The following is a 27,405-nucleotide window of genomic DNA, read 5'->3' as shown; positions in this document are numbered from 1 at the left end:
CCTGTTTGAAGATTATGACATCTTGTAAATAGGAAGTTCTCGGATTGAATCCGTAAGTGGTTTTTAACTTCCTGTTTCATTCCCGGCTCTTCGCAATCAGAAAAGATTAATATGTACTAGCTCATTGTATCAAAGTTATTGAGAAGCTAATAATTGCTCAGCTAGTCAAGAAATTTGCGGTGTTTGGATATACAGTATAAGGTCACCATTGGACACCATCCTGAGCCTAACCTAACTCAACTACCGCTATCTTTTGGAATTTTACAATTTAAATTTTATGTACATTTTTCGTATCTACCGTGCACGCTACATGTCCCTCCCACCTCATCCTTTCTCAATCCTGTCATCTTAATAATGTTTGATGAAGAGGTAAAAATATGATGCTCCCCATAATGTAATTTTATTGACAGTAAACTCCAACTGTAAATAACTATCGTCAGTCCGAAATTCAGTCTCTGTCGTAAAAAAAAGAATTAAAAGCCTATTTTAGGATATCTAAGTTGTCCAGCTTCTAGTCGAATGAGAACTGTGGATCTACGACAGAGATTCGAACCCGAATCATTCTGAGTACGGAGTAGTAATGCTAATAACTACCCTTTGTTGAAACCAAAGAAAGAAAAAAGCCGGGGAGAAACAACACTAGAGCCAAATGGGGGAAATTTGTAATGAATGACGTCTACGAGGTGAAGTAAGAGACTTGAAGGAAGCCTCATTTCGCTCACGAGGAAAAGACTTGGGGAAGGAAGTTGCAGTGTTCGGTTTAAATAGTCGGCATTCACGTCAGCACAGCGCTGTGGTGAAAATGGTATTGTCGAGAAGAGCTTTTAGCCGCTTGATGTGCTTGCTGGGTTCTTTCGCCTTCGGATACCGCCGCTACTTTGAGGACAGGGACTGTGAGTACAGGCACACGAGATGAAGACCGGCATCGCATTCTTCACCGCTGAGATCGTCAGGCCGTACCAACAGCTGGTTCCCAGCTTCACGCAAATCATTATTTCTTACAGCTGTTGTTCATTGTAAATCTTCCTTTCTGTGTCAAAACATTCAGACCGAAATTATTCTGCTTTCTCAGAAATGACACATCGCAAAACGTTTTAATTTTATATATAATTTATAAATTGTCTTCGAAATATTTATCGTCATTTAACGAAATGCAAGCAAATATAACATCTGGCTTCCAAATGCTTTTTCTCACGGGGAATACATGCTATCTTTCTCATGCGTGTTGCATGTCCCGCCTAGTCTAACCTTCTTTATTTAATCACCGAATAGTTTTTGGTGAAGAGTACTAATAATGCGTTTTGTCAGCCTTTAGTTTCATATTCTCCTTAGCTTCGTTCTCAAACTGTGTAGGATTTGAGGTTTTACGGCGGTGAGTCCGAAGATGACTGTCTTCTGGTTTGTAGCGACGTGTTGTGTGTTTGAAGTTTTCCATCGTTTTAAGATCCTTGCTGTCTCCATCATCATGGCGATGAGACCTCTCAAACGTTGGTTAACTTCTACTAGAGAACACTTCACTACAACCCAGAAGAATCATCGTCATTCTCAGTTTATGTTATTCGTCATGGTGAGAGACCAATCAAATCTAAAACTTCTTGACGATGGTGAAGAGTCATTTGAATAAAAAATTTCTTGGATATTATCCATCGTCTAGTAAAATATAAAATGTAAAACGTAAAACGACGTTTCGGAGATGGGACTCTATCTCCGTCTTTAGGTTCCTACACAGTTGGGCCCACTAGATAGAGCTAATCCCTATCTCCGAAACGTTGTTTTACGTTTTATATTTTACTAGACGATGGATAATATTCAAGTGAGAGACCAAGTTTCACACTTGTATAAAGCAACAGGAAAAATTATAAGTTCGTTTACCAGTTTAATCTCGCCCTTGCCTGAGTCTTTCCGAAAGAGTCCTTTCAATTTCGAGGGCATTTGTGGTATTTATTAGCATGCTAGTTTTAAGATGTGGTTTTGCTGTAACTTACGTTACTTTGGTGACAGCCCTCAGGTATAGACACTGTTTCTTGGAAGGGCTGCAATGTGTGGACTTGCCACGGTGTCCTCCAATCGCTCGAGCTGTGTACCAGAATCCTACACTTCCTTTCGCGCTGATACAACTTAGAGAGTATATTTGTGGTCTGAACCGTGGGACTGTTCAAGTGTGTTGCCATAGCAACTCTGTAATTTACCCCACGCCCAAACCACGAGATAAAGAAATGCTGCCGGACACTTCCATTATTAGCCACCCAAACTTCAACCTGATCAACAGGAACTGTGGCTTAGGACTCACAGACCGCATTGTGGGCGGTATGAGCGCACTTCCCGGAGAGTTCCCTTGGTTGGTGGCTCTTCAGTACGAAGGTAAGTGCAGATGCTATCAGGATATGTTACAAAGTGGATATTTAGTCAAAGTCGATAAGCATATATTGGACCCACCCCTAGAACTGATATGCCTACGTCATGGAATTAAATTCGTTGTTGCTGGGTTTCAGAATTTACCTAGATAGATTAAGGAAAACCACTAGAAACGTCAGTCAGGATAACCATTATCCCGGTCTTGATTCGAAAAGGCTACTGCACTGTTAGTCGTTAGGGTTTTATTCTTTGGTTATTCAACAACGCTTTTATAGTTGCATTGGTTAAATGGCAGCATGATTATGAACGAAGAATGTAAAATTACGTGGAAGTAAGCAGTCGCGGCGTATTATACGACATCCCAGCATTAGCCCTGCAATTCTGAGTAAGACCACGAAAATTCCCATTAAATATAGTCTGTCTCCAGGTTGAGATTCGAACCCGCCACCTCTTGAGCACGAGTACGATTACTGACCACTTATCCGCGACTTTTCGGTGTCATCAACACATTCTATACGGTGACACGAGCTAAGTGGCAAATCTTCCGGTCCGGTCGCTAGGAGGCGGAGTGGACTTCAGTTGATATAGACACGGTGACGAAGAGAAATCTGCTCTAGCTGGAAATATAACGCCGTTTGTCCAACCTGTACTCAATCGCTCTGTTTCTTTTTTCTCTTAGAGTAACTGATAGAAGCTAAAATGCCTAAGATCAGCGCACCGACGTAATGTCCGTGGATTCTAGACCTCGGTGAGTAGCTGACCTCTGACCTGAAGTTGCGCTATGCTTTCAGTGTTCGGCGAGCTGCAGTATCTGTGTGGAGGTACTCTCATCTCGGATTCGTACGTCCTGACAGCAGCGCACTGCATCGCACCCGCAATCAACAACTCTTCACTGAAACTGTGAGCTCGAAATATTAGAAACTGTACTATAACTTAAGACACGTGGTAAAAATTAATGTCTGTCCCCTTAATTTGGGGTAAGGAAGAGATGCCACAATAATGGAAGGAATCCATAATTATTTATATTTATAAGAAGGGGACAAGACTCTTGTATGTTTGTTCTCAAATTGTGTGTTATATTAAACTTCTCAGGCCTTGTGTTATTAACAAATTGATTACTCATTTGTGAAACAGTGACAAAATGGAAAGTAAGAACCAAGAATTTCTGTTACTATTTTCACGTGATCTTTGTACTTTTATTGTTAAAAAGACCATAATTTCCTGAAACCTGCTAATTTCTTGCATCTGAAGTGTTAAGAAACAACAGAAAACTTCATACTGGGTATTTATCTGCTTAAATATTTGTTGCACACAAAAAAAGAATTTTAGATGCACTTTTTAGAATTCCAAGACCAAAATACTTTATTCTTGTAACAGATGAAGACTTCCTATAAATTATATTAAAATTGTATTTTAGAGCGAATAATGCCAATGGTTTATATATGTGTGTGTTTTTGGGATTGGTCAGGGTTAGTTTGCGGCTGGGAGGATATAACTTGAGCAGTGAAGAAGATTGCTTCCCAGACAACAGTAATGACCCATGCCTAGGCCCTCCTAGAGACTATGTCCCTTCTGAACTTGTGGTTCACTCTGGGTTCAACCCAAACGACAAAACAAAGTTCAGGAACGACGTCGCACTCATCAGGCTGCAGACTAAAGTGGAGCTCTCAGGTACAGACATGAACATAAAAACTAGAGTGCAGTTCCCAGTATGCACAGGGACAGTATTGAATAGCTGTGGGATTTGATCCACAGACATTCTGAATGTGAATAAGATGTGCTTTGTGCTCAGAAACTTCATTATTTTATGCTTTTAGAGATAGGTGCTTTAGGCTTCTTATGCGTGCATGAAGTTCTTTCTATAGGCTGGTGCTCGGCCTACAACAGAAACCCGAAATTGGCGAATCAGCGGCAGAAAACTGAATAATGTACATGTGCACTCATATACCAAACCATCAGAATATTAAAGAATTGTACAGGTTACCTAAGTAGATATCAGGTGTTTCTGGGCTTCAAATCACTCTTTACATTTTTTAAAAAATTTCTTATTTGCATATGCTAAATAAACTTAATGCTTAAATAACTGTTTACACATTCAATAATAAACCCCTTAGGCCTACGTATTTTAAAACATCCACATCAGAATGTTTGTTAAAGATGAATCTGGTCAACACGAGGTTTTACGTGTTTAGATGATAAGTTGAGACTGAAAGCATTACCCTACACTTCTATGACTGGCCATTGCAATATACGTTCCTTTCAGAATACATCAGTCCTGTGTGTTTACCAGTTCCTGGCCGGCTGACTACAAAAAAAGGCATTTTATCTGGCCTTAATCTTACTGTTGCCGGATGGGGAATGACAGAACACAGTATGTATGATCTTTTGTGACTAATTCTGCGAAGAAGAGTCCAAGTTGAGAAGCTGGTCAAGAAATTGTCTTAAAATGCATTCTGAACTTCGATTACCATGTTCACAGGAACCCTTCACTGACCTTATATTCAGCCAAATCAATTTATTTCACCCTCACTCCATATATTTGTAAGATCTATTTTAAAATTATCTTCCCACTTACACATACGTCTTCCATTTCTCTCAAGATATCCATTTAAAATGGAGTATACATTTCATGTCCTGCCATATCATCAAACCTGATTTTATCACCTTAATATGATTACAATTTGTGACTACTACAAATTATTAAATTATGAATTTCCTTCATTAGTTATTACTTGCACTCTCTTAGATCAAAAAATTGCCCTCATTGAATAAATTACACTAATTAGAACTGCATTTAACTGTCTCTGAATTCAAATTTATTTTAAAAATATGGAAGTGTGTGAAAATACTATAAATAATAATCATTTCACTTTCAACAGAACACTACTAATTGCTGGCAACAGTGCTTATTTATTATAAAGAAAAACTCGTTTAGCTCAAAGAGGACTGAAAATTAATGTCAAACTATGATGTGTTACCCCCAAATTATTGATTAGCCTTTTCTTAATCAGCTATTCTAGTTGACTGCCGTGTTTATGTAAATTAAGAACGTCTGTGATACTTTTTTTTATTGAAGTCCATCAAACACCAGTTCAGAAATATCCAAGTTGTTGACCCAGCATCATCTGGCAGAAAACACCGATAGCAGTCAGTAAAAACACAACTTTGTCAATCAGTGTGAGCAAAGTATTCACCTTCTTATGAGGATGTACAAAGCAAAGCTATAGATAAATTTTGTGTACACTGAATCTTGTCCACTTCTCTTTCCTTAGGTCAGATGAGTAATGTTATAATGAAAGTTCGTGTGCCCTATTTGGACCCAGAGATATGCAAATACAACTTGCGGGGACGACTGGTACTCAAAGGACAGCTATGTGCAGGGGGCAAGCCCAAAATGAATGCATGTAATGGGGACAGTGGTGGCCCTCTCATAGCCAGTATTTTAAGCAGTAGCGGCACGAACATCTGCTACCAAGTTGGTATTGTGTCTATTGGCTTTGGATCATGTATCTCATCAATGCCGTCTATCTATACGGACGTGGAAGACTTCATACCCTGGATACTGGACCATATACGTGATTAGGGAAAGCTGTAGTTTCTGAGTTCCTGTAGGTATAAAGAATGATCCAGGGGTTTTGATGGAAAGAAACATGAAATATTTCACAGTATTATATTATCTCAATACAAAATGACAAAAAACTAGTGACATGGATATTATTGCAATGTTTCTTCCTTAATAATGTTATTTTTATACTTTATTCAGTTTGCATGATTTGCAATTTAACTTGCTCCCTCTTTACCACCAGTGAAATGATTTGTGAAACATACTGTACAGGTTCTGCTGTGGAGACATAGGTCAGATTAAGTTGGTAGTAAAACTGAGCAAAGATTTTAGATGGAGGTGAGTGATAAGATTAATGCTATGACCTTATCATCCATATATGTATTACAGTGTGCATACAAGAGTGCTATTCACAGTACATTTAACGAATATGCTTAGTATTACGTAGGCAAAATAGCGTATTGCAGGTGACCCACTAACCAACCCTAACCTAGACAAACTAATATCAGGGTTGCCAACGCAAGCGTGAATGACGTCATTAGGATCTAATTTTGCAACAAGGGGTGGATGGACGGAAATTCTTGAAGTTTTGCATGGATGTTGTGCCACGTCAAATTTCACGAAAAACATAGCGCTTGATTTGATATGCCTTGTAATTGAGATGCACGATAACGTCAAATTCGTGAGGTTGAGATTCGGGGCCGGCTCGAACCTCGCCCACCTACATTAAAATCTACCTAGACCTTACTACAATAAGCCGATGCATATATGCATAACGAACTTGTGAATAACTATCTCTGGACATAAACTAAGAAATATAATACTTGGATATGGAGAAAAATTGCCTAACACAAATTGCCTGGCAAATAAGAATCTTAAAATCGTAATTGCTTTCTACACAGGTTTGTGTAGAAGTGATCATACTTTAGATAATGTTTTTATAATGTACCATAGTTTTTCTTGTAATATCGTAAGATATCTGTTAATATATACAATTAATTGCACGGTTATAATGAAAATCGTTTAAAAATACTCTAGTCACATACTTACGTACGAAATGTGTTTGGATTAATGTTTTCCATAATAATTAAAGTGTTAGGCAGAAGATGACGCATTGCTATTATTCCTTATATCGACTGACAAGCGACTTTATGAACGCCGTTAAGTAAATACGCATTCTTGCCCCTTCTGGAAATCATACATAACAGAGTATTGAGAAACGCATGTGAAAGGTTTAGATTCGGCGAGTTTCTGTGTTTGAATGGTGCCTTGACTTCAGTGAAATTTAATTAGTATTGATTTTGCTTATAGCAAAGATGAAAGTTTTCAATACTTACACCAAAAGAAAGTGAAGTTCAGAAGACTTGTGCTCGAAGAATGAATAAAAATCTCTTTTTCAATGGATAGGATACTGAATAAGCTGCAGAGCCAGTCAGATGTTTTAAATCATGTCCCTGCAGGAAATAGAATTTTGGTACTGCAGTTAGCTTTATAAGAACAGGCTGCCTGGAACTAGGTTGATGATACTTATGCCCGTGTTCAGTCCTTTCAGGAATTTGGGTATGGAGTAAGTTCCTCAACCAGAACATATTTTTGCCTTCATTTCTTGGATTCCAGTCCACAGAACTGAGTTCCAAAAGTGCCTGTGTAAAAAAAATTTCAATACAAATGACATAAGATTATTTTGGTACATTGCTTCAGCCTCCTTGAACATTAAGCAATACATATTTTTGTGTATCCTTTCTTGAAATGCATTAAATTAATGTACGGGGAGGTATGCCTTCCTTGTTTGCCTTTACATCTGTCTACCCACAAGTAACATCATGCAAATTAATCAGTAGGTTTCAGTAACATTTTATAGACTGGGTCTAACCTAAAAGTACAAGACAATTTTTTTTGCATTGATTCAGTATCAAAATGTATCTCAAACAATACTTATCCATTTTCTCAAACATAACTCATCCTACAAGAAATTGGTATATTACATGAATGCCATATCTCATTGATATCTACAGCTTTTGTTTTGGACAGTCTCCTTTGTAATGTATACTTAACTAAATACTAATAAAACATAAATTATCTTTGTCTTACTCTCAGTACAGTGTCATACCTGTGCTACTGACTAGCCTTGCAACAAAATAAATTAATCTCAAGGCCAGTGAGATGCGGCAAACTTCAGATGCATTTAGAATGTATGTGAACTTCACTGGAGTAAACAGAATACACTTTTCCTCTCATTTCATCCATAAAGTTGGATGTTGAACAGATTAAATAAGAACCAAAGTAAAAATTGTAACAAAATTATTTATTTTATACATACTGTAATACAGCAATATAAGAGAGATGGATTATCATTAATTCTAAGAAAAGCAATGGCAATACAAATAAATAATGTTTTGTATATTATATACATAGTGTACACAAATTGAATTGAATAATAATAGAATCTTATCACTGTTTACATATTCCTCTTCAGGGTACCTATTACATATCATACAGTAATATTTCCTTAGCATGAATTTGAAATGTGCTAACAAAGACATATCTACTTATTTAAAAACAAATTTATGGCACAGAATAATATGGAACTCCTGAAATCACATACATTAATCTATTATGGAAATCATACTTATTATACAAATCCATATTGAATTGAACAGTATTTCTTGCTTGTAAATCTTATGTGAAAGCAAGTGATTATAACAGTACTGCTTAAATGGCACTAATGCATAATTTTCACATCAGTATTCTTAGCTCAGAACTACTATTTTCAGTTGACAAATTTTAAACATGTTACATTGTGGAAGCTGTGACATGCTGTTGAGTAGTATCTTGAGAGAAATCGGTTTATATGTAGCACATTTGCAACACGCAGAATGATAATTTTACTTTATCAATTTTTCTTAGAGTCTGACTAGGTTCAAGTTTACAGAGTGAGTTTTGTTGCTTTACTTTTCTGTACTTCACTAATTTGTTGATTTTTCAACAATAGTGTATTAACTACCAATGTGTTATTCCCTCTGATTGTCATCAGTATGAAATATTCTGTTATAGCACTCTGATGCTTTGCGAGAAACCTACATTTTGTAGGAACTTATCACATTCATTTCTTCTGAAAAATTGAAAATTATATCCAAAACAAACAGACCCTAGAACTGACAAGGCTCAACATTGTTATGAAAACATGAAATATAAAATTGTGTTTTCATGTAAGTTAAAACATGAGCAGAAAATTCTTGGTGTAATAGGCTGTTATAGAAATACAGGATTTGTAACTCCATAAGTTTTAACATGAAAACTTCTATAGAAAAGGAATCTCTTTTTATCAGAACTTAATACAAATGACTTGTCAATATATTTTTAACCCCTTGGGATAGAATAATTTGTCACATTTAATCCATGCAAATTGGTAGGCAAGTATTGATTTTTAATGTTGTACCATGAAAATAAATTCAAACATTCAACGTTCAATGTGCTAAAAATAATCTTTTGTCAGTGGATTAATATTTTCTATTTTCAAACTAGTGATTAATACAAATATAATGTCTTTGGATATATGTACTCCTCAATTTATTTAATGTTGAAATCTTTTAATAATGTGTGATGTGAGAAATTTGTACAAAACTGTATTTATGAAACCTGAAAGGAAGAGACCACTTGGGAATCCTAGGTGTAGATTTTAGTAATACTGTGTGATGGTGTGGATTTAACTGGCTAAGGACAGGGTCCTGCAGCAAACTCATGTAAATACAGACATTTCGGTTCCATAGAAGGTGGACAATGTCAGCTTCTGAAGAAAGTCATGCAGTTTCATGTGTACATCATCACTGGCAATGTCTTGTTCTTTCCAATACAAATTCAGGTATGTATTTGAATATGTGGTCGTACTGTTGCGTATGTTTTAAAGAAGTAAATGTTTACAATCCTTCAATACATGAAATGCATTTTAACAAGATGGTTAATCCTCTGCTTTATCTGAACAGCTTTTTAGTGAGAAAAATAAGGAATGCTACTAATTATATACAGAAAATGCCATCATGGTCTCATACTGCTTAGTATCCAATCTACATAGGATGCAACCTTTGTATACACAGCAGGAAATCCTTTGATGCCACAAGATCGTGGTCCAAATGATACGATTCCATACTGAACAAATCGTGGTCTTAACTTGACCTCACCCTTGAAAATAAGGGGTCCTCCACTGTCACCATCACATGAATCTTGAGCATTTACACCACCAGCACAAATCTGATTTGATGTTATCCTAATACGGCGTTTATATGAAGCAGATCTGCTGTCGTAGATACCAGCACATTGCTCCTGTGATATGACAGGCACGGCAACTTGTAGTAGTATAGAACTGGAAATACCTGTAAAGTGCAAATGTTTGGTGCAGATTTTGTTTGTAATTTCTCTTTGACAGTATACTTTTATAAATACTGAGAACATACAAAAGGAAATTTAACTTTCATTAAACGTGTAAAGTAGACAGAGACTCGTTAATGTCAGTGACTTTATATACTTGCACCAAATTTGAATTAAAATTATTTTCAAGTCTTACTCAATAATGACAATTCAAAATTCACACTTCTATTTAAAAAATTAAGTTTTCTCTTCATATTAAGAAATTGTGTGTTATTTATCAAAGTTTCAAAGTATTATAAGGCAAAATTTGGGTGTATGTAAATTGGAAATACAGAATGTTCATAACGTATTATTTTAAACAGTATAGTTCTGTAATTATTTAACCCATTTTGCATCACACACATGAAAATTCTTCAGTAGCTTCACACATAAACTAATTATTAGACTTCCAACACCATTATTAATTTTTAACACCTATTGTATAAGAATTTGGTGACATATCCAGTATTTCAGTCTGACATTTAAAGTTGTGGTACTACACTTTTAACTTAGTCACATGGAGGTTGAGTAGCATCTGTGCTTTCTTCTAACAGACTGGGTCTCAGATATGAAGAGCGTGCGGGGGAGAGTGCCAATTTTTTTTTTTACAAAATAATGACTAACTGAACCTACATTAAAATTAAGAAGAATATGATAATTTCAGCTTTCTTTCATTAATAGATTTTTATTTTTATTTTATGAGAAACATGAATGCCAGTATGTCATGTTATTATGTACTGCAAGAAAATTACCTTTTTCTGTTGCTCCCCATCCTGATACTATCAAGTTCTGTCCATCCAATTTTCGGGTTTGGTCAGCACCCAGTGGAAGACATATTGGTTTTATAGAATCTGTAACACAACTCATACATTTATTCTCGAATTACAAGCAGATCTCTGAGTAGCATTTCTACTCGAGAGCCAGAATGATAATTTTTAAAAAATTTCTTTCATGTGATTATTACATATCAATGGGCTGTTGTGAAAATGGTGATGAGGATACAGTTTTAATAAATATATTTCATGGATTTCAAAATACTTTTTGCAAGCTGAAGAAAGGTTCTGTAGCGTAGAATTAGATAGTCAGTATTGTCAGTTTATTATGTAAGTTACTGAATTGAGTTGCTTTAGTCACTTGATCATTTATGTAGATAATAAATTTTACAGTTACAATAATTGTATAATTAAAGTTTCTACACATGAACATTAGTTTGGTCTTGACCACTCCTGTTAACAAGCATTACAGAATCTTAATTAGGAATAATTACATTTTTAAGATACATTTAAAACATTCTTAGTTTGAAGTTAATTTCAAAGGTTACATGTGAATGCAGAAACGCTTAACTCCTAACATCCATGCCTTTCTTCTACCATTTTATAAATCTGTTGTGCTATTTAAATTATCTACATCTTGATTCTGTCAGCCCTTTATAAACTACGTTAATTATGCTCAGGACAGCGTTTTACTATTTTCTGCTGCGTTAGGAGTGGCAGATCGTCAAAAAAGACGCCCAAGAATCACCTGATCTCAAGTTGGCTATGCCTTTAATCCGGATGAGAGCTATATCATTCTGAAGATGAGAGGTAGAATAATTGGGATGTGCAATAGATTCTTCAATATCAAAGTCCACATGGGGTTCTGCACACACTTCACCTTCTTCTTCGTCTTCTGTGCAGTCAATGTCAGTATCCATGTTGTGTTCACCTAGCCGAACACCAGCTCTAAAACCATCACATTGACACAATGTAAAATGCCTTAAGCTGTCTAGCCTGTTACAAAATATTTCCCAAACCAATTAAAGGATTTTTCCTGAACCTATAAATTAATTTCAGGGATGGTCATAAGTATCCAGGAGTCTTAGACAACACTTTAGAATTCCATTATCTGTCTGTTTGATGGTACACATTGTTTAATGTCTATAGGATCCACCAGTAGCATGAACAAGTTAGGAAATATATGCATAGCATAACATCTGTTGGAATTTGACCTTTGAAGTTTAGCAATTTTAAACATAACAATGTATTGAAAAATTTCAGTAAAGCAGCCCAATATAACATTTTATGAAGAGTCATTTAGCCATTCTGAATGGACAGTTCATAGAGGAAATGAGAAGTGTACACAGTATTTTAATCAGGAAACTTTGAAGCAATAGATAATCTTAGAGTCTAAGGCATAGATGGGAGGATAATATTAATATAAAAATGTAAATTGAACAGGGTTTGTGGCTGTGGACTGGATCCTTCCGGCTCAAGATAGGGTCCAGTGCTGAGCTCTTGTGAACACAGTAATGAACCTTCAGGTGCTATGGAAGACAAGAATTTAACAACCACCTGAGTAACTATTAGCTTCTAAAGAAGGAATCATACGTGGTGTTGTTTAAATAACGTTTACCTAAATGTTAACAATGTTATTTCCTCCACATTAGATTTAATGATTGTATCACCATGACTCCATGTGAAAATTATGTGCACCACATAAAGAGTGGTTTATTTTAAAGTAGCAAAGGCATTATATTGTGCATACTGTCTGTTACATTCCGAGAATTAAGAAATGATAATTGTTATGTTGGACAATACAACATAGTTATGTTACTAGTTCTGGTAAGAACGGATCTTTAACCCTGTATTTTCATTTTTATATGGAATTGTAAGTAAGTCAACGATATTCGTATGTTTTCCCTTTAATAAACTGTCTGAGTTGATCATTAGCTGTAACTGTATTTCAGGTTGTCATAATTTGAGTAGATTAATGGATAAAAGTCCAGAGTTAGGAGTGTGTAATCTGTACTCTTAACCCAACATTGTTAGGATGATCAAATGTGGGATATGAGATGAACGCAGTATGGCATTCACAGAAAACCTCAAAGGAGGAGTTCAATTGGAAGATAACATTAAAACAGAACTTAGAAAAACAGGGTATGAGGGTGTTGAGTGGGTTTAGCTGGCTGAGGAAATCCTATAGTGGGCCTTTTTAAATGGGCTTGGTAATAATCCTTCTGGTTTCTTAACTGTAGAAAGTTTCGTGGCCATCTAAGCAGCTCTCTGTTGTTTAGGGAAGACTTATCGCCGTATTATTAATTAGTCATGGTCTGAATCAGTGGCATACATTTTACAGTTTTACAAATGCATTAATGTTTGTTGTTTGGGCTTATAAGCATATCAGATTTATAGGTTAATAGTTCAGTGAAGAACATAAAAAACTTACAGCTTCATACTGTCTGGTAATTCAGTGATGCAGTGAGCAGCTGTCAGGACATACTTTTCATTGATTACTGTGCCACCACAGTGAAACACTCGTGTGCTGCTTCCCGCTGGAAGGAGAAGCATCTTTATGTTGCGTACTTACAAGAAACTCCAACATTACAATCTACCTTAGTAACAACAAAAGACGTGAGATTGAGAGTTGTATCTGTTTGCGATGTGAACAGCTCAAAGCAGAAACACACACAAAGTGCTAATACCCAAATGTCAACACAGGAAGAGAAGTGATAATTTTTGATTCTGATAGAAATTAATTAAACTTACTTTAAAATAAGGCGTTATTGTGTCATTGTTTGTTTTTTCCTCATTTTAATATACAATTTTAATTTGCTTATTCTTGTTCTTTATATAAAAGTTTTTGGTGTGATATGTCATTGTGTGGTGCCAGAGAAAGAGCCCTGCATATAAATTGTTCATACATTCACACATATATGTTCATATGTGATTATACATATTTTCATACGATAAGTGTAAAATAAATTGCAGTATTATATGATGTTAATTACCCCTGTTGTATGCAATGAGAGCCATCCATGGATACTGGAAAAGTGCCGTCTTGTTCCCATTAATGATCTTATTTTCAGAGACCGGTCCACAGATGTTGAGCGGAAGAAGCATCATGTTTCGATGATTGAACACAGGTGACACTTCCTCAGCGGGCTCACGGCCCGGTGTTGTTGGTGCAGGTGTTGTGGTTGTAGCTGACAGTGGGCAACACACCAGTGGGCTCTTGCCGTTGAACCCACACTGAGAACGTTGTAGGAAGTTGACAACTTCAGGTGGCAAGGGACGCAATTTGGTGAGCATTGACAAGAGATCGGGACATTTCTTCAAGTCGATGCATTCTCCTTGTTCACTGTTTGGTGTTGTACAGCTGCTACTGTCTTCTGCAACGTGCGGATGATATACAGTGTTAATCTTATATAAGGGGCAGGATGTGCAATATTAAGCCACTTCTACTTCAATGCAAGTCTTGTGGTACATATGCTTGTTACGAATGTGCTATCGATGTGGTAATGACAGCATAATAATGATATCTGCTTGGAATAAATGTCACTACCTAATTTAGGAAGAATGAGTCATGGTAGTATATCAGTTACATGCGAATAAAACGTTTTACTGAATTATTATTTGATGAAATAACATGCAGAAAGAAAGAAACAGTGCAGTCTCTAATGGTTTCTGGCAAAGGTGTGTCATTGTTAAAGTGATACATATTCTTGGATATATTCCTTCGTCTATTAATTAAGCTTTTTAAATGAATGAATGAATGAAGGAAAACAGCCAAGAATATTAACCAGTTTCAAGAATTCAGTATTTTTAAAGGAAATTTCTTTGATTTATACGTAAATACCAAATTTCATCAAATCAAAATACGTTTACCCAAACATGCATGCAGCGCAAACACATGAATTTTCGTAATTATCTGACTGTTGTCAATGTTTTAGGTTTTCTCACTCCAGAAACCGGACTTGAGTGTAACCCATGGAAAAGATTAAAGTTCGATTGCGAAGCCCTTCATGATGACATCACGGCAGTCAGTAGGCCATCTGCGTTCAGATGCACATGCGTTTGGGTAAGTAGGTCATTTTGGGCATAATACCAGCAGGGGCAAGGGTTCAGTAAGTGGATGCAGAACATAGAATGTACCGAAACGTATGCTTATTGCTCCAAAATAATGTTAGGAAACATTCTTTTATTTTTATGTAAGACTTGATGCGACAACTCAAACAAATTTTGTCGGGCAATGAGCCGTGTCAGTTGTGAACAAAAATCCAACGTTTATGAGTCCATCTCCGTCTCCATCATCAGGGGAATAGTGGAGGTCGAGATATTCTCCGAAACGCTGGTCTTTCGTCCACAATGGATGGTTGTTGCTCGTGAAGATTTTAATAGGCTATTTTGGATAATGTAAGCTGTGCCGAATGTTGCGAGCATATGGTAATTTATTTGTGGTCGAAATTTGAAGGTTCCTGACGTGTGTTCGTAAAATGAGTAAAATTGTTCTTTTGGACTTAATAAAATCACACCGTTTCGAGAGCTAGATTCTGCATTCATCAGGCATAAGAGTGGGAAAGGAACCTAGTTGGAAGGACGAGCGCTAACCACTCGGCCACAACGTTTGGTGGACACCCTTGGATTTGAAACGAGGTTGTCATGACCCATGTAAAGGCACTACTAACCCGGACAGGTAGAGGGAAACTACGAAATACTCGGACGATAGGCCGGTAACTCAGCAGAAATTCGAACCACCTTGCAAATCTGTAGCGTTACCGCTATAGAAACGTGCTCGGTATTAAGTAGGTAAAAAGAGAAACTGGTGTTATTTATATGGACGTCAGTTGCAGTGTTCTGCGTCCTAGAAGACTGCATTATAGACACCTTTAGGCAACTTGATTTCAGTCAGACTCTTATTATGATACATCGCTGTATTACAATTTCTGACCTCTCTTCCTTTCACACGAATGATTACTTATATTGTTAAATTAATTTTGGATAATTAAAGTAGGTTATAGCTATTTTAGATCGAAATTATGACTCAAAAATAAGGCAACAGTTTCACTATGTGCGTTTCCTTTATACGACATTTTTTCGAGTTTCTAATGGCCCCAAACTAAACTGTTTTTCATGATTATATAAGTACGAAACGCACCCATTTATTGGGCACTTCATGGATGTTTCTAGGCTTTCCCCTCGAGAAAAAGAAATTCAGATAGTCTGTGAGGATTAATTTTTCAGTAAAAAGATACCTGCAGGAACTGATAAACATATGGCCGACTGATCTCCAGTGACGTGACCTTCTGTGTCTGATGAGAATTGTTATTATTACTGTGTGATTACTGAAAGACGATGGCATTTTTATAAACAGGTCCAAACGTTTGCGTTATTATGTAACTTTGCTGCAGGTTTTTGAAGCTGTAATGACCTATTTACGGTACTGCTTGAATTTTTTTTACAAGGAATTGGCAGAAAGTTACGAGAACAGTTAGCGTAGATTGAACCAGATTAGCTTCTGAATGCGATATCCCAACACTCCACCGCGATTTTCGATAAAACGCTGTACCAAAAACAGAATTGAGTATAAGGTACTATATTTTTTTATATTTTAGACAATACTGAATGAAATGCAACAGATCGAAATTGTTATAACACTCCTCAGTAAAATTTTGGATTCATGTTCAACATGTAGGCGTTCTTTGCATTTCTCAGAAAATGGAGCATGTGTCCGTTTATGTGTTTCGTCTGTGAAGTTTAAGATACTTCTTGTCTTAAAGTAGACTACGTTAAACGTTGCATGTAGACTTTAGTTTAGGTTTGATTCAGGATGCATACAACTTGTAGTTCATGAGAAGCTCATATCGAATGTCTCAACAACAAAAAAAGACCACTGTAAAAATAATTCATGTAAATTAGATATTGATCTCACATTTACAGCTGTCGTTGGAAACGTTTTTCGAAATGACCAACATTAAGGGGAACAAAGAAAGCAAGACGGTAATTAATAGCAATGCCTGTAGTGCCCTTAGCTGTGCAACAAATAAACATCAAGGCCAGTGGCTTATTGAAAACAACAAAGAACGCATCCAGACATTTAGGAGTATGCCTTTCCACTTCTGCTTATCTCTTTGCTTTATTTGTTATTTAAAAATCGACCCTGATAATAGCTCACCCTTTTCAGCACCGAATGATAGGATGATTAATGAACTGGAAGGAAGCAGCCATAGCATTTCTTAAAGTGGTATCCCGGAATTTTCCTGGAGGGGCTGGAGGAAATCACGAGAAACCTCAGTTGGAATAAGGTTTCAGGGTCGAGACTTGAACCTGGTACTTCCGGAATACGAAGGAAAGTGCTAATCACGTGACCGCGAAGTTTGGCCCGATTATTATCGAATACAGCAGTCACGTAACTACCTCTTGCACTGCTGAGTGTTCATAAGTAATGGAAGTTTGTGGCTAAAAGATTTGCGAATGGAAACTAGGGCCTTAAGGCCGCGCCTTGTGCAGCGAGAATGTATTTCTTGTTGCCAGGCTTTGGATATTTAACGGAAGCGGTAACCAGTATGACGTAAGCACAAGGTCTTACACCTCAATTTCCGGGAATACAACTCAGATAGCATTTCTGTCCCTGGAAATCCCAGATCTCACACGTGACACTGAGCTTTGTTTGATACGTTCCGCGCAAGCGGTGGTTTATATGAAACCCTACAGGCCAAATTGAAACGTAAAGATGTTATCCTGGTACTTTATTAAGTGTTACGCCATGCAGACGAATGTAGAAGTGGAGGTATAACTTTACGCATTCTTAATCTCGGTACCGGATTAAAGGATACCCTGAAATAGTCCGCGATCTTTTCCTTCACCGTTTGTCATACGATGCTTGATTCTTTTTCAAGTGCACACATTGTGTCCTCTCGAATGGGATTTGAAAATTACTGCATGAAGAACTGAAAGTGGATGGTCGCAGTCTGTTTTAAGGCACTGTCCCACAGAATTCAGATATTCAGGCTAATCGTGATCTGATGCCATTCGACACTAAATATGCTTTGCAGATGGTATAGAGTCGTTCCGACGACTACTCATTTAAAGTATTGATCGACTCAAAACCACGTTCTCTACGAGTGCATGTCATTATCCCATACTGTTATAATTCATGCTCAGATTTCAAGAATGCTTTATATTTAAAGCTTGCATAATAATTACACATTTTTACAAATTCGTGCATAACAAACATAACACTACCAACATAAAAATATTATACAAACCCATAAAAATAAAACCTCATACCTATGATGAACACTATTCGAACTGAAAGAGAATTGGTGAGGACAATCTGGCCAATAGTTGGATCTATAACAAAAATGAAAGAAACGCGGGTTTATTGTTGCCAACAAATCATATGATTACCTTTATTGTTTGTTATTTTTAAAAATAGGAAAACGAATTTTTCATGTTGTACATTTTATAAGAAGATGAATTAAAATGATTACTAGTGAATTCCTACAAATGACTGCGTATAATTTAGTCGGTGCTGGCAATGATGCTGGTCTAAGCCTCTGAAATTTACTTCATCTGAATTTGAATCGATTACGTAAAAGTACCTATTAGTCGAAAGCCAGGCATAAGAAACATCGTAAAATAATTCTACCTCAGTACTGTTTTTTAAATAAAACAACTTGTTCGTTTTTATATAATGAATTTTAAAGCTACATTTTCTTTACAATGTAGGAATATGATAAATTATATTAAAATAATTAGTTCATTGTTACAGTCCAGTACTATTCATTTACCGGACAAATCGATAGTCCAGATATACAATGCGTGACCAAACGTGACAAAGTGTGACTAGTGGTGACCTGATATAAAGGCGTGACGTGAGGTCAGTATAAATGATAAAATAAGACGAAGATTTGAAAAGTGTGTCTAAGCTTCACCAAGCATATTGAAGCGTAACAAAGCGTAACTGGACATGACGTACTGTAACGGAGTGACGAGATGTGACCATAAATGTCGAAACGTGACTAATATTTACAAAGCGTGACGTACCGTAACGGCGTGACGAATTGTGGCCATAAGTGTCAAAACTCCACAAAATTTTTCAAAACGTTACCTAACCTAACAAAACCCACTAAACAAACAACCTAACCTAACCCAACCAAACCTAACTTAACCTAACCCAACCTATCCTAACCTAACCTGTCGTAACTTCATCTAACGAATTACAAACTAACAAAAATTAACCGAGCCGTACGTAATATAACGTAAGCGTGCCGAAACGTGACATAGCGTGACTAAACGTGATCTGCGTTCACGTCGTCAAAGGGTATCACTAAATGTGTCGAAACTTGACGAAGATTTAGAAAGCGTGACTAAACCTGACCAAGCGTGACGTACTCTTAGGGCGTGAAAAATTATGGCCATAAGTGTCAAAACGTCAGAAAAATTTTCAAAACTTTACTTAACCTAACAAAATCCACTAAATAAACAACCTAACCTAACCTAACCTACCCAACGAAACCATACCTAACCTAATCTAACATAGCCCAACCTATCCTAACCTAACCTAATCTGTCGTGAGTTCATCTAACGCATTGCAATTTAGCAAAAATTAACCGAGCAGTTAACCGATTGTTAATTCACATTGTACTAAAACAGTTACCTGAAAAAATATTTTTCGGAGATTATTTACTGCGTAAACGGTAGTGTCGCTACTACCTCGGAAGCCACAGTAGTATAATGATAATAAGGAATTTAAAAGTATTTGAGCCATGTTTCATAAAAATCCGACGGCTAGCTCAAAAGTTGTTCGGGGGTTAGACGTACACGCACGCGGACAAAGTGATAATAAATCGACTTTCTCTATTGTAAAATAAGGAAAACCGGCTGTAAGTCGAGCACTGCTGACCCCCACTGTTTCTAGGAAACCAACATGAAAATCTGCACACACAGACGTTCCGTCGCGCCACTCTTTCGCCTGAGAAAGCTAAGCTCGTCATCTACTCTAGCATTGAACTCTCCACCACTTTCTGATATTAACATTTGTGTGTCGTTTTGTGCAATTTTCACTCATTTAAGTGTTTGTGAGTCATTTGTGAACACCGTTTACATGGAGACAGACAATACTGAAATAAAGGTCGCATTGTGTTCTGAAGGGGGGGGGGGTGCATAACTATCGTTATGTCGTTTGTGTTTAATAATTAAAGTGAATAATGCAAGTACAATTTGTACTTTGTAACTGAATCCAGCTGGCTGCAGCTTATCGTCAGTTGTTGTGATGAAAGATAAAATATTTCATGCTTCCGGTTGCCATGCTATTATTTCAGACTTTATATACTAATTCGTTAGTTATTTGACAATACGTTTACATCTGCAGAGGCCATGTAACGTCGACTGATATATTTAGATGATCATGAAATGTGAATAGGTAGTTATTATCTTAGCAGTTATCGACAGGGACTGGAGGAGAACTATTAAAATCCTCAGTCAGAGTAGCCGGTCTATGGACTGATATTCGAATCCTGACCCTTTCAAATACGATTCAGGACTGCTGACATTTATATCGACGTTTGCAATGAGAAACGAATGAGAGGTTAAAGGAACGTGTCGACAAAGTGGTGTATGGATTGCTCACTTAATTATAAATATATTGTCGATTTCCTTATTTGAGTGGAATGAAACAATAATTACAATGTCTAACATCCAATTAACAAATTGTCTGAAAAGAATTAAGTTTCAGACTAATTACATATCAGCAGTTCTCATATCTACATACGAGCAAATAGGAGGAAACATTTAGAAATGTTAGTATTTGAGGTTCTGACATCGTTGAGTACGAAGGCGGCTGTCTTCTGGTTTCTAGTGATGATTCATCGCCCTGATGATGGAGCAAGCAAGGACCTCTGAAACGTCGGTGATCTACCATACTGTACAGCATTTTGATTTAGAAACATTCGATTTACTCACGGCTCAATATCAACTGTTAATTCGTAACAAATGATTATCTATTACTGTTAAATAGTTAATAATTTGCCAGTCCTGCTTAAAGCGAAATGACGGTAGTTGCAGTTTGAATTGTGTCGATTAAAATACTAAGATTATGGACCGCTTGGACACCGAAATATCGGATTCGAATCCCTCTCGGGTCATGGGTGTATGTTTGCGTTCTGTCTTAAGTGGCCTTGTGTTAATATTAATAAATAAATTAATAAATGCCTTTCTATGTACCTATCACCTGTCATGAGTCCTAATAAGTATCAAAGTTGTTCATTATTTTAGAATTAATTCTGATTCGAAATAAGTCTGGATGCCTAAAAAGGGGAAGAAGAACCGAAAGAAACAAATGACAGTATCTTGTAATTAATTTCTGGTGAGCTAGTCTAATAGATCAGCAACTGTCCCTGGATACAGAGGAAAATTAATTCACTCTAGAAGCTTCATATTGTCCCTCGGGCCAGACAGCCAACCGTTATGTGAATAACAACTTGCATGTTACGGACTCTTGAAACTAATAACAATTGTTTCTGTAGTCTGACATAGTTTCACCAACTCGTTAATTATACTGCCATACAAACAATATTTGTGCTTTCAGTGTGTACTTACGGGCTGAAGCAGAGGTCAGAATCAAGGTTGTCAACAGTAGCACGTCAGAAATATCCATGTCTCTTGTTGGAACGTCTCTCGCGCTTTCCTGCGTCCGAGTCACTGGAACTCTCTTCTTGAGTTGCAGGTTGGATCTGTCGCAGGAAGCTGGCGCTACTGCGAGATATCTCTCTCTCTCTCTCTGTCTCTCTCTCTCATCTAACTCCTGGTGGAGAAACGTCGAACTTGGTACCGACACAGTACTTTCCAGGTTCACCACCGCATTCACAAAACCTAGTAAAGATCTGTTCTAATATTCTTCCAGATGGTCTCTCCCTTTAGGGTTTTTGCAACCAACATTTTGTATGCCTTCGCTATTTCTCTCAAACGCGCTACATATCAGCTCCTCGAAAAATTTTATTTATTATATCTTAAGACATTGGGTGAAGACATCCTCTTATAATATACGGTGTTGTTGGTTGTGTTTTTAATTGTGAGGTTGTTCTTTTTCAACTGTTGGTACTTACGCTGTCTGGTCTGTTCCAATTTAGAACTAATTATGAATCAAGAATCCTTTGCACTTTGTAGGGCCCCCCTGACAATAGATTGGTCGATGAGTTGATAACATATCCTAACCTAACTTCTCATCTATTTGTAGCTCACATTAGTATTTTGTCGAAATTTGGTAATGTTAATATTGAATATTTTGTTCAGAATTCCAACATGGCCATTGTTATCAGCACAACAATATAATTTTCAGAAATGCCTTGTTTACTGCCCTAATCAACCACTGTTGTGTCAAGGGTACCTATTGGAGGTAAATCCCACTCCTCATCTTTTACTTGGGTCTACCATTGACTTTGTCTTCCAGGGACGCATGCCCCCCTCCCCCCACTGGTCAGTTGTCCAGTTCGTCTGCTGAATTGGTGACCATTGCAATCGCTTCGGGCTGCTTGTTACATTTCGACTGATCGAAACACATTGGTACATTTCTAAAATAATATAAGCTTTTACAGATTAATATTTGAAGTTCTTACCAGACTACACAGCGCTGCAATGTAGAATACAGCTATCTTCAGTATATACCGTGTTTTTATTATGTTGGTTTATTACTGAGGTGAAATTAAAGTGTAACTGAAGATTTCCGTCTTCTGGGTTGTTGCGCTGTGTAGTCTGGTCGATGTTTACCGACGTTTCGGAGGTCATACTGCCTCCGTCATCAGGGCGATTAAAATTATGAAGATTTCTGTCTTCTGGGTTGTTGCGCCGTGTAGTCTGGTCGATGTTTACCAACGTTTCAGAGGCCATACTGCCTCCGTCATCAGAGTATGAAGATTTCTGTCTTCTGGATTGTTGCGCTGTGTAGTCTGGTAGATGTTAGCCAACGTTTCAGAGGTCGTACTGCCTCCGTCATCAGGGCGATGAAGATTTCTGTCTTCTGGGTTGTTGCGCTGTGTAGTCTGGTCGATGTTTACCGACGTTTCGGAGGTCATACTGCCTCCGTCATCAGGGCGATGAAACGATGGTTAACATCGACCAGACTACACAGCGCAACAACCCAGAAGACGGATATATTCATACTCACCGCTGTGAAAACCTCAAGTCTTATAAAGTGTAACTCTTTCCATGGTGGGTTTTATGAAAAGGACCCTTTTTCTCTCGGTACGTTTCCGAGGTAAAATACAATTGCTGTTGTTTAAAAGCCGCGAACAAGCTTTAACCGAGACACGGCGTAACTCGAGCCTTTTGCATATTAAGTGATCCTTTGTATAAAGGAAGGAAAGGGGCCAAACAAATTTATGATTTTGGGAGGATGACTATACTTATGCATGTATAGAAATAAACTTTCCTCCTTCGTTTGGGTCTACCACGTAAGGGAAGGGAAGTTTTAGCCTGAACAGGAAATTCACTTACCTTCTGACGATCATTGCTATAACAGTGCCAGTTTCAAAAGTTGTTTTCCTTAATGCTGTGTATAAAAGTAAGACTGAGTGCATTTGTTATCAGACATGTTTGTTGTTTTGTTTTCATGTTTATTACACAAAGCCATGAATTCAATGAAGAACATTACAGATACTCTATACCAATATAAAAAAGGAGGCTGGTATAGAAATAAACATGTAAGAAACTAATTATGAAGAACAGGAACAATTCAGAATGACATTCATTATGACACCGGAAAAGCGGTAGATTTCGTTCAGAGTTGCGTCTACATACCTCAGCCTTGACGCAATGCCAAATGGAGATTAGCGAAGTGGATCTCATTTAAAACTAGAAATCTAATGAGTCTGCAGTGCAGCGGTACTTAACTTCTACGTTTCGTTTACATAACTGGTTACTTAGCTAATTGTTTAGTTAAATAATAAAGTGAATAGTTAAATATTTAGTGTACTATTAATAAGCTAAGTAATTGATTGTATAGTTAATTACCTTGTTGTTTAGTTAGATATGTGGTTAGGTACTTAGTTCATTTGCGTAGTTTTAGTTGAATGTTTTAGTTAGTCCTGAAGATTGAACAGTAGGCCCGAAACTTTTATATCTGCCTACCAGGCCACACTGAGTTACAACCCAGAAGACCAACATCAACATCTTCCCCGCCTTTAGAACCTGAACACCTAAAACTTTTCAAATAAACTTTATAGAAGGTAATTTTTACAGACGTTTCTATCATGTCGTAAGGATATGTGCTTAATCTAAACGAATGAAAATTTAATCAGTCTTATGACTTTTAGGGGAAGCCTCTAGTTTCGTGTTTAATCGATATAATTTCCGCAGGTTTGGAAATAACACATGGACAAACGTGAACTCCCAGTAACGCATTCATTGCTTGGACAGTTTTGGCACAGCATGTAAAATAGGCTTTGACTTGATCTCGAATATGTTATCTGGTCACATTGAAGCTACGTTTCACACGTTTTTTTGCTGTCGTTTGGATTCGCTGTGAGGCTAAGTGGCACGATGCCTCACCCAGTTTCTAGTTCTCCAGTCCGTGGACTGCGGTTATCGGACGTCCCTGAAAGTCCGGTTTCTTGAGTGCCTCGCGGATCGCAAAGAGACGTGGCACCTGGATTGCCGGCACCTCGCCGTGTTTGTGCGCTAGGTTCCCGATAGCTTCGTGAGGTGGAAGATGCCCAACTTCGTTTCGTGCCGTGGACTTGGCAGCAGGACGCAGAACTGTAGGACATCTGCATTCAGAAAGAGTCTTCCTCGAAAAGCTGGCGTTGTTAGACTGGTCCAGAAGCTACCTGCCTTACATTAAATTCGAAGATTCATTGTGTTCACAACATACAGCCAATGGTCTCTGTCCTGAGCCAGATGAATCCAGATGATTTTAAGATGCGTTTTAACATTATCCTCGAATCAGTGTCTGAGCATGCGTAAGTTAACTCTTCAGGTTTCGATCAATTTTTTATGCATGTCACATCCTACCATGTGTGCGACATGTTTCACACATTATTATTATTATTGATTTTAAAGCCCTGTTAATATTTGATAAATAGTTTTGAATGTGAGATTTCGAGTTCTCACAGCGGCAAGTATGATGGCAACTGTCTTCTGGGATGTTGGGCCGTGTAGTCTCGTAGAAATGACCTACTTCTCGGAGGCCATAGCCGTGATGATGGAGGCAGTAAGCACATCTGAAACATCGATACATTTTTACTCATCTGTACTATACAATATCTTAGAAGACAGTCATTTTCAGATCATTTTAAATGTGTCAGAATTTAAATACCCGTGATCGACAATGTCAGATATAACCAAAATATTTCCATGCTACTTTCCATTACTCGAAACAAATTGTCCCAATAAAAGTTTCGTATTTTTAAACACACACCACCTTAAAAAACGGCATGGCATTAACGTATAATAAAACACAAATTGCTCTACATTACTCAGTAGCGTGCTATTCATGCGTGCTTAGTTTGAAGAAGAATTTGTGAATTAGCGTCTGTCGTATTCACATTCGTGACACATCAGTAAAGGAAGAGACGGACAGATGATTTTAGCTGACTGTTGTATCTTCATTATATCCTGTGTCTGAAAGTTGCACGTATATTTCAGCTCGAAGAGTCAACTTCTGTCTATGTTTGGCTTCCTTATATAACACTGTTCAAGGTTAAATGGAAATGAAAGGTCTTACAAGTTGATGTACAAGAAAACTGTTTTATGTGCAGTGTAATTGAGATTTGTACTACAATGCCATCCAGTAAGAAGAACTTTTGTTTTCTAACAGAACGCATATAACATTTTTCAATGCAAGTACCCTCAGACGGCCAGAGGTAATTTACGGTACACATTGGGCTAACTCAGATTGTCTGCATTCAGTGTAAGCGGTACGTACTTCTACGTGAACGTCACTGCAGATTCACGTACCTGTACATGTCCGAAATAAATAAATAACTCGGGAGTTCCAGAACTAACACGTTTAAGTTATGGTTCTTTATTGGGTACTATTTACTAGATTCGTTAAATAATTCCATGGAGCTGAGTCCTTCTTGAGAAGCTGATAGTTGTACACCTTGTCAAGAAATTTGCTGTGTTTTGCATAACCCGAAGGTTCCTTTCAGTATATATTTGAATAGCTGGAGACCTCCAGCCGTAAATGAATTCGTTACTGTTTGTAAACCAGTGAGTAACAGATAATTTTAATGATTTACAAAGAGACATTCCGATATTGCAGAAACAAATTAACGGTGGATACCAAAGGTTAATAGGTTATAAACTATCGCATCTCAGATAAATACAGGATACTAACATTCATTTATAGCCTGTACACTTGGGGGTGGGGAGAGGAACTGTTCATTTGTTTAAGTTGTTTACAAAATGATTTGACAATGTGACTGGAATTAATATATTAAGATGTATCGGAACGCGGTTTTAAAAATGTAGCGTTTGGAGTTATTTATTTTTCTACGTGACAAACCACTACGGGAATTTTCAATTTTTTTTGATTTAATCGTTAAATTATCGGATCTGTCGGAATCAATTGGCCACATGAGAAAAGTTACCAGTACCGTATGGTGTAGTCCATTAGAACGCTGTATTGTCCTTAATAAGACTCATTATGTTACCTTATGATCGGTTAACATTGGGTTTTTTCTGCAACCTACCGACTGAAATTTCATTGGCTCACTGTTTAGTTACCACAGGATGAAAAGGAACACGGAAATCAGTAACAGTGGCGTCAACATCGCGGTCCTTGAAACAAGAACACAAAAATAATGTGCCGTGACTGATTAAAACCCGAGTTCAATGATTGTATTTAGACTGATTTGTTTAGTCTGTTGACAGTCTGAATAATGCAGTGAAACCGATTTTAAATTCGTGCACTAAGCAACACAATTATGGGTTCATCTTTCTGATTTTTATGCCTGTAGATTTAGTCAAATCTATAAAATACTGACGCAAACTACTTACATCATGTGTGGATTCCTTGCCTTCAGTTTACCCTGTAGATTGAATATGTTCGGCTGTGGTCTTCAAAGTGAGGTAGGAGACTGGGCGAATCAATGACTGACCAATTTCTTTCTTCCTGGCGATACAAGAGATGTGAGAAGCCATTTATGACGTAACCGTTTTTTGTAGTGGTGTTACGTATGTCATGTCGAGTGATTTCAATATTGTTACCTCACCGCTAACCTTACAATTTTCTCATAATGATGCAGAAAGTTGTATCGCTTCAAGGTCTGAATTAGCAAGTAGTATATGTCGAAAGCTCATATCGGTAATAAACGATGAATAGAAAGT

The 27,405-nt window shown here is 37.2% G+C and overlaps 2 protein-coding genes and 2 long non-coding RNA genes across 4 annotated transcripts in view; 2 read left to right on the top strand and 2 right to left on the bottom strand.

The window, feature by feature from the left end:
• The first annotated feature begins 417 nt into the window (after positions 1-417).
• On the top strand, positions 418-8,378 carry LOC110840712 (CLIP domain-containing serine protease HP8). Its single transcript, XM_022085934.2, has 6 exons — positions 418-893; positions 2,002-2,361; positions 3,147-3,255; positions 3,824-4,026; positions 4,619-4,726; positions 5,628-8,378. The coding sequence occupies exons 1-6, from the start codon at positions 803-805 to the stop codon at positions 5,936-5,938; spliced, it is 1,182 nt and encodes a 393-aa protein (XP_021941626.1). The 5' UTR covers positions 418-802; the 3' UTR covers positions 5,939-8,378.
• Positions 8,202-21,828, bottom strand: LOC110840719 (serine protease ea). Its single transcript, XM_022085940.2, has 6 exons — positions 21,679-21,828; positions 14,088-14,468; positions 13,526-13,631; positions 11,843-12,042; positions 11,074-11,172; positions 8,202-10,287 (listed from the first exon to the last, which is right to left on the bottom strand). Exons 1-6 carry the CDS (start codon positions 21,734-21,736, stop codon positions 9,953-9,955), a joined length of 1,179 nt encoding a protein of 392 aa, XP_021941632.2. The 5' UTR covers positions 21,737-21,828; the 3' UTR covers positions 8,202-9,952.
• Positions 15,026-27,405, top strand: part of LOC147873207 (uncharacterized) — a 43,060-nt gene continuing 30,680 nt past the window's right edge. The window contains exon 1 of the long non-coding RNA XR_015536033.1: positions 15,026-15,157. This is a non-coding gene — a long non-coding RNA (uncharacterized LOC147873207). The remainder of the gene's footprint in view (positions 15,158-27,405) is intronic.
• Positions 23,650-27,062, bottom strand: LOC110840716 (uncharacterized). The gene is made up of 2 exons (XR_015536035.1): positions 25,551-27,062; positions 23,650-25,295 (listed from the first exon to the last, which is right to left on the bottom strand). It is a non-coding gene; the product is annotated as an uncharacterized LOC110840716 (long non-coding RNA).

The sequence above is a fragment of the Zootermopsis nevadensis genome, unplaced genomic scaffold (genome assembly GCF_977971745.1).
Source record: "Zootermopsis nevadensis isolate Lab colony 2312 unplaced genomic scaffold, Znev_1.0 Znev_ptg000021l, whole genome shotgun sequence".
Taxonomy (NCBI): Eukaryota; Metazoa; Arthropoda; class Insecta; order Blattodea; family Termopsidae; genus Zootermopsis; species Zootermopsis nevadensis.
This window is presented reverse-complemented; position numbering and strand designations above follow the sequence as displayed.

What these genes read in the sequence shown, in the direction of transcription:
- LOC110840719 (XM_022085940.2), bottom strand. Translation starts at nt 21,736, where the DNA reads ATGGATATTTCTGACGTGCTACTGTTGACAACCTTGATTCTGACCTCT. An exon ending in TTACCAGACAGTATGAAGCT is followed by an intron (nt 12,043 to 13,525) that starts GTAAGTTTTTTA and finishes TGATGGTTTTAG; the next exon opens with AGCTGGTGTTCGGCTAGGTG. An exon ending in CATAGCCAACTTGAGATCAG is followed by an intron (nt 11,173 to 11,842) that starts GTGATTCTTGGG and finishes GTTGTGTTACAG; the next exon opens with ATTCTATAAAACCAATATGT.
- LOC110840712 (XM_022085934.2), top strand. Translation starts at nt 803, where the DNA reads ATGGTATTGTCGAGAAGAGCTTTTAGCCGCTTGATGTGCTTGCTGGGT. An exon ending in GACTAAAGTGGAGCTCTCAG is followed by an intron (nt 4,027 to 4,618) that starts GTACAGACATGA and finishes CGTTCCTTTCAG; the next exon opens with AATACATCAGTCCTGTGTGT. An exon ending in ATGGGGAATGACAGAACACA is followed by an intron (nt 4,727 to 5,627) that starts GTATGTATGATC and finishes CTCTTTCCTTAG; the next exon opens with GTCAGATGAGTAATGTTATA.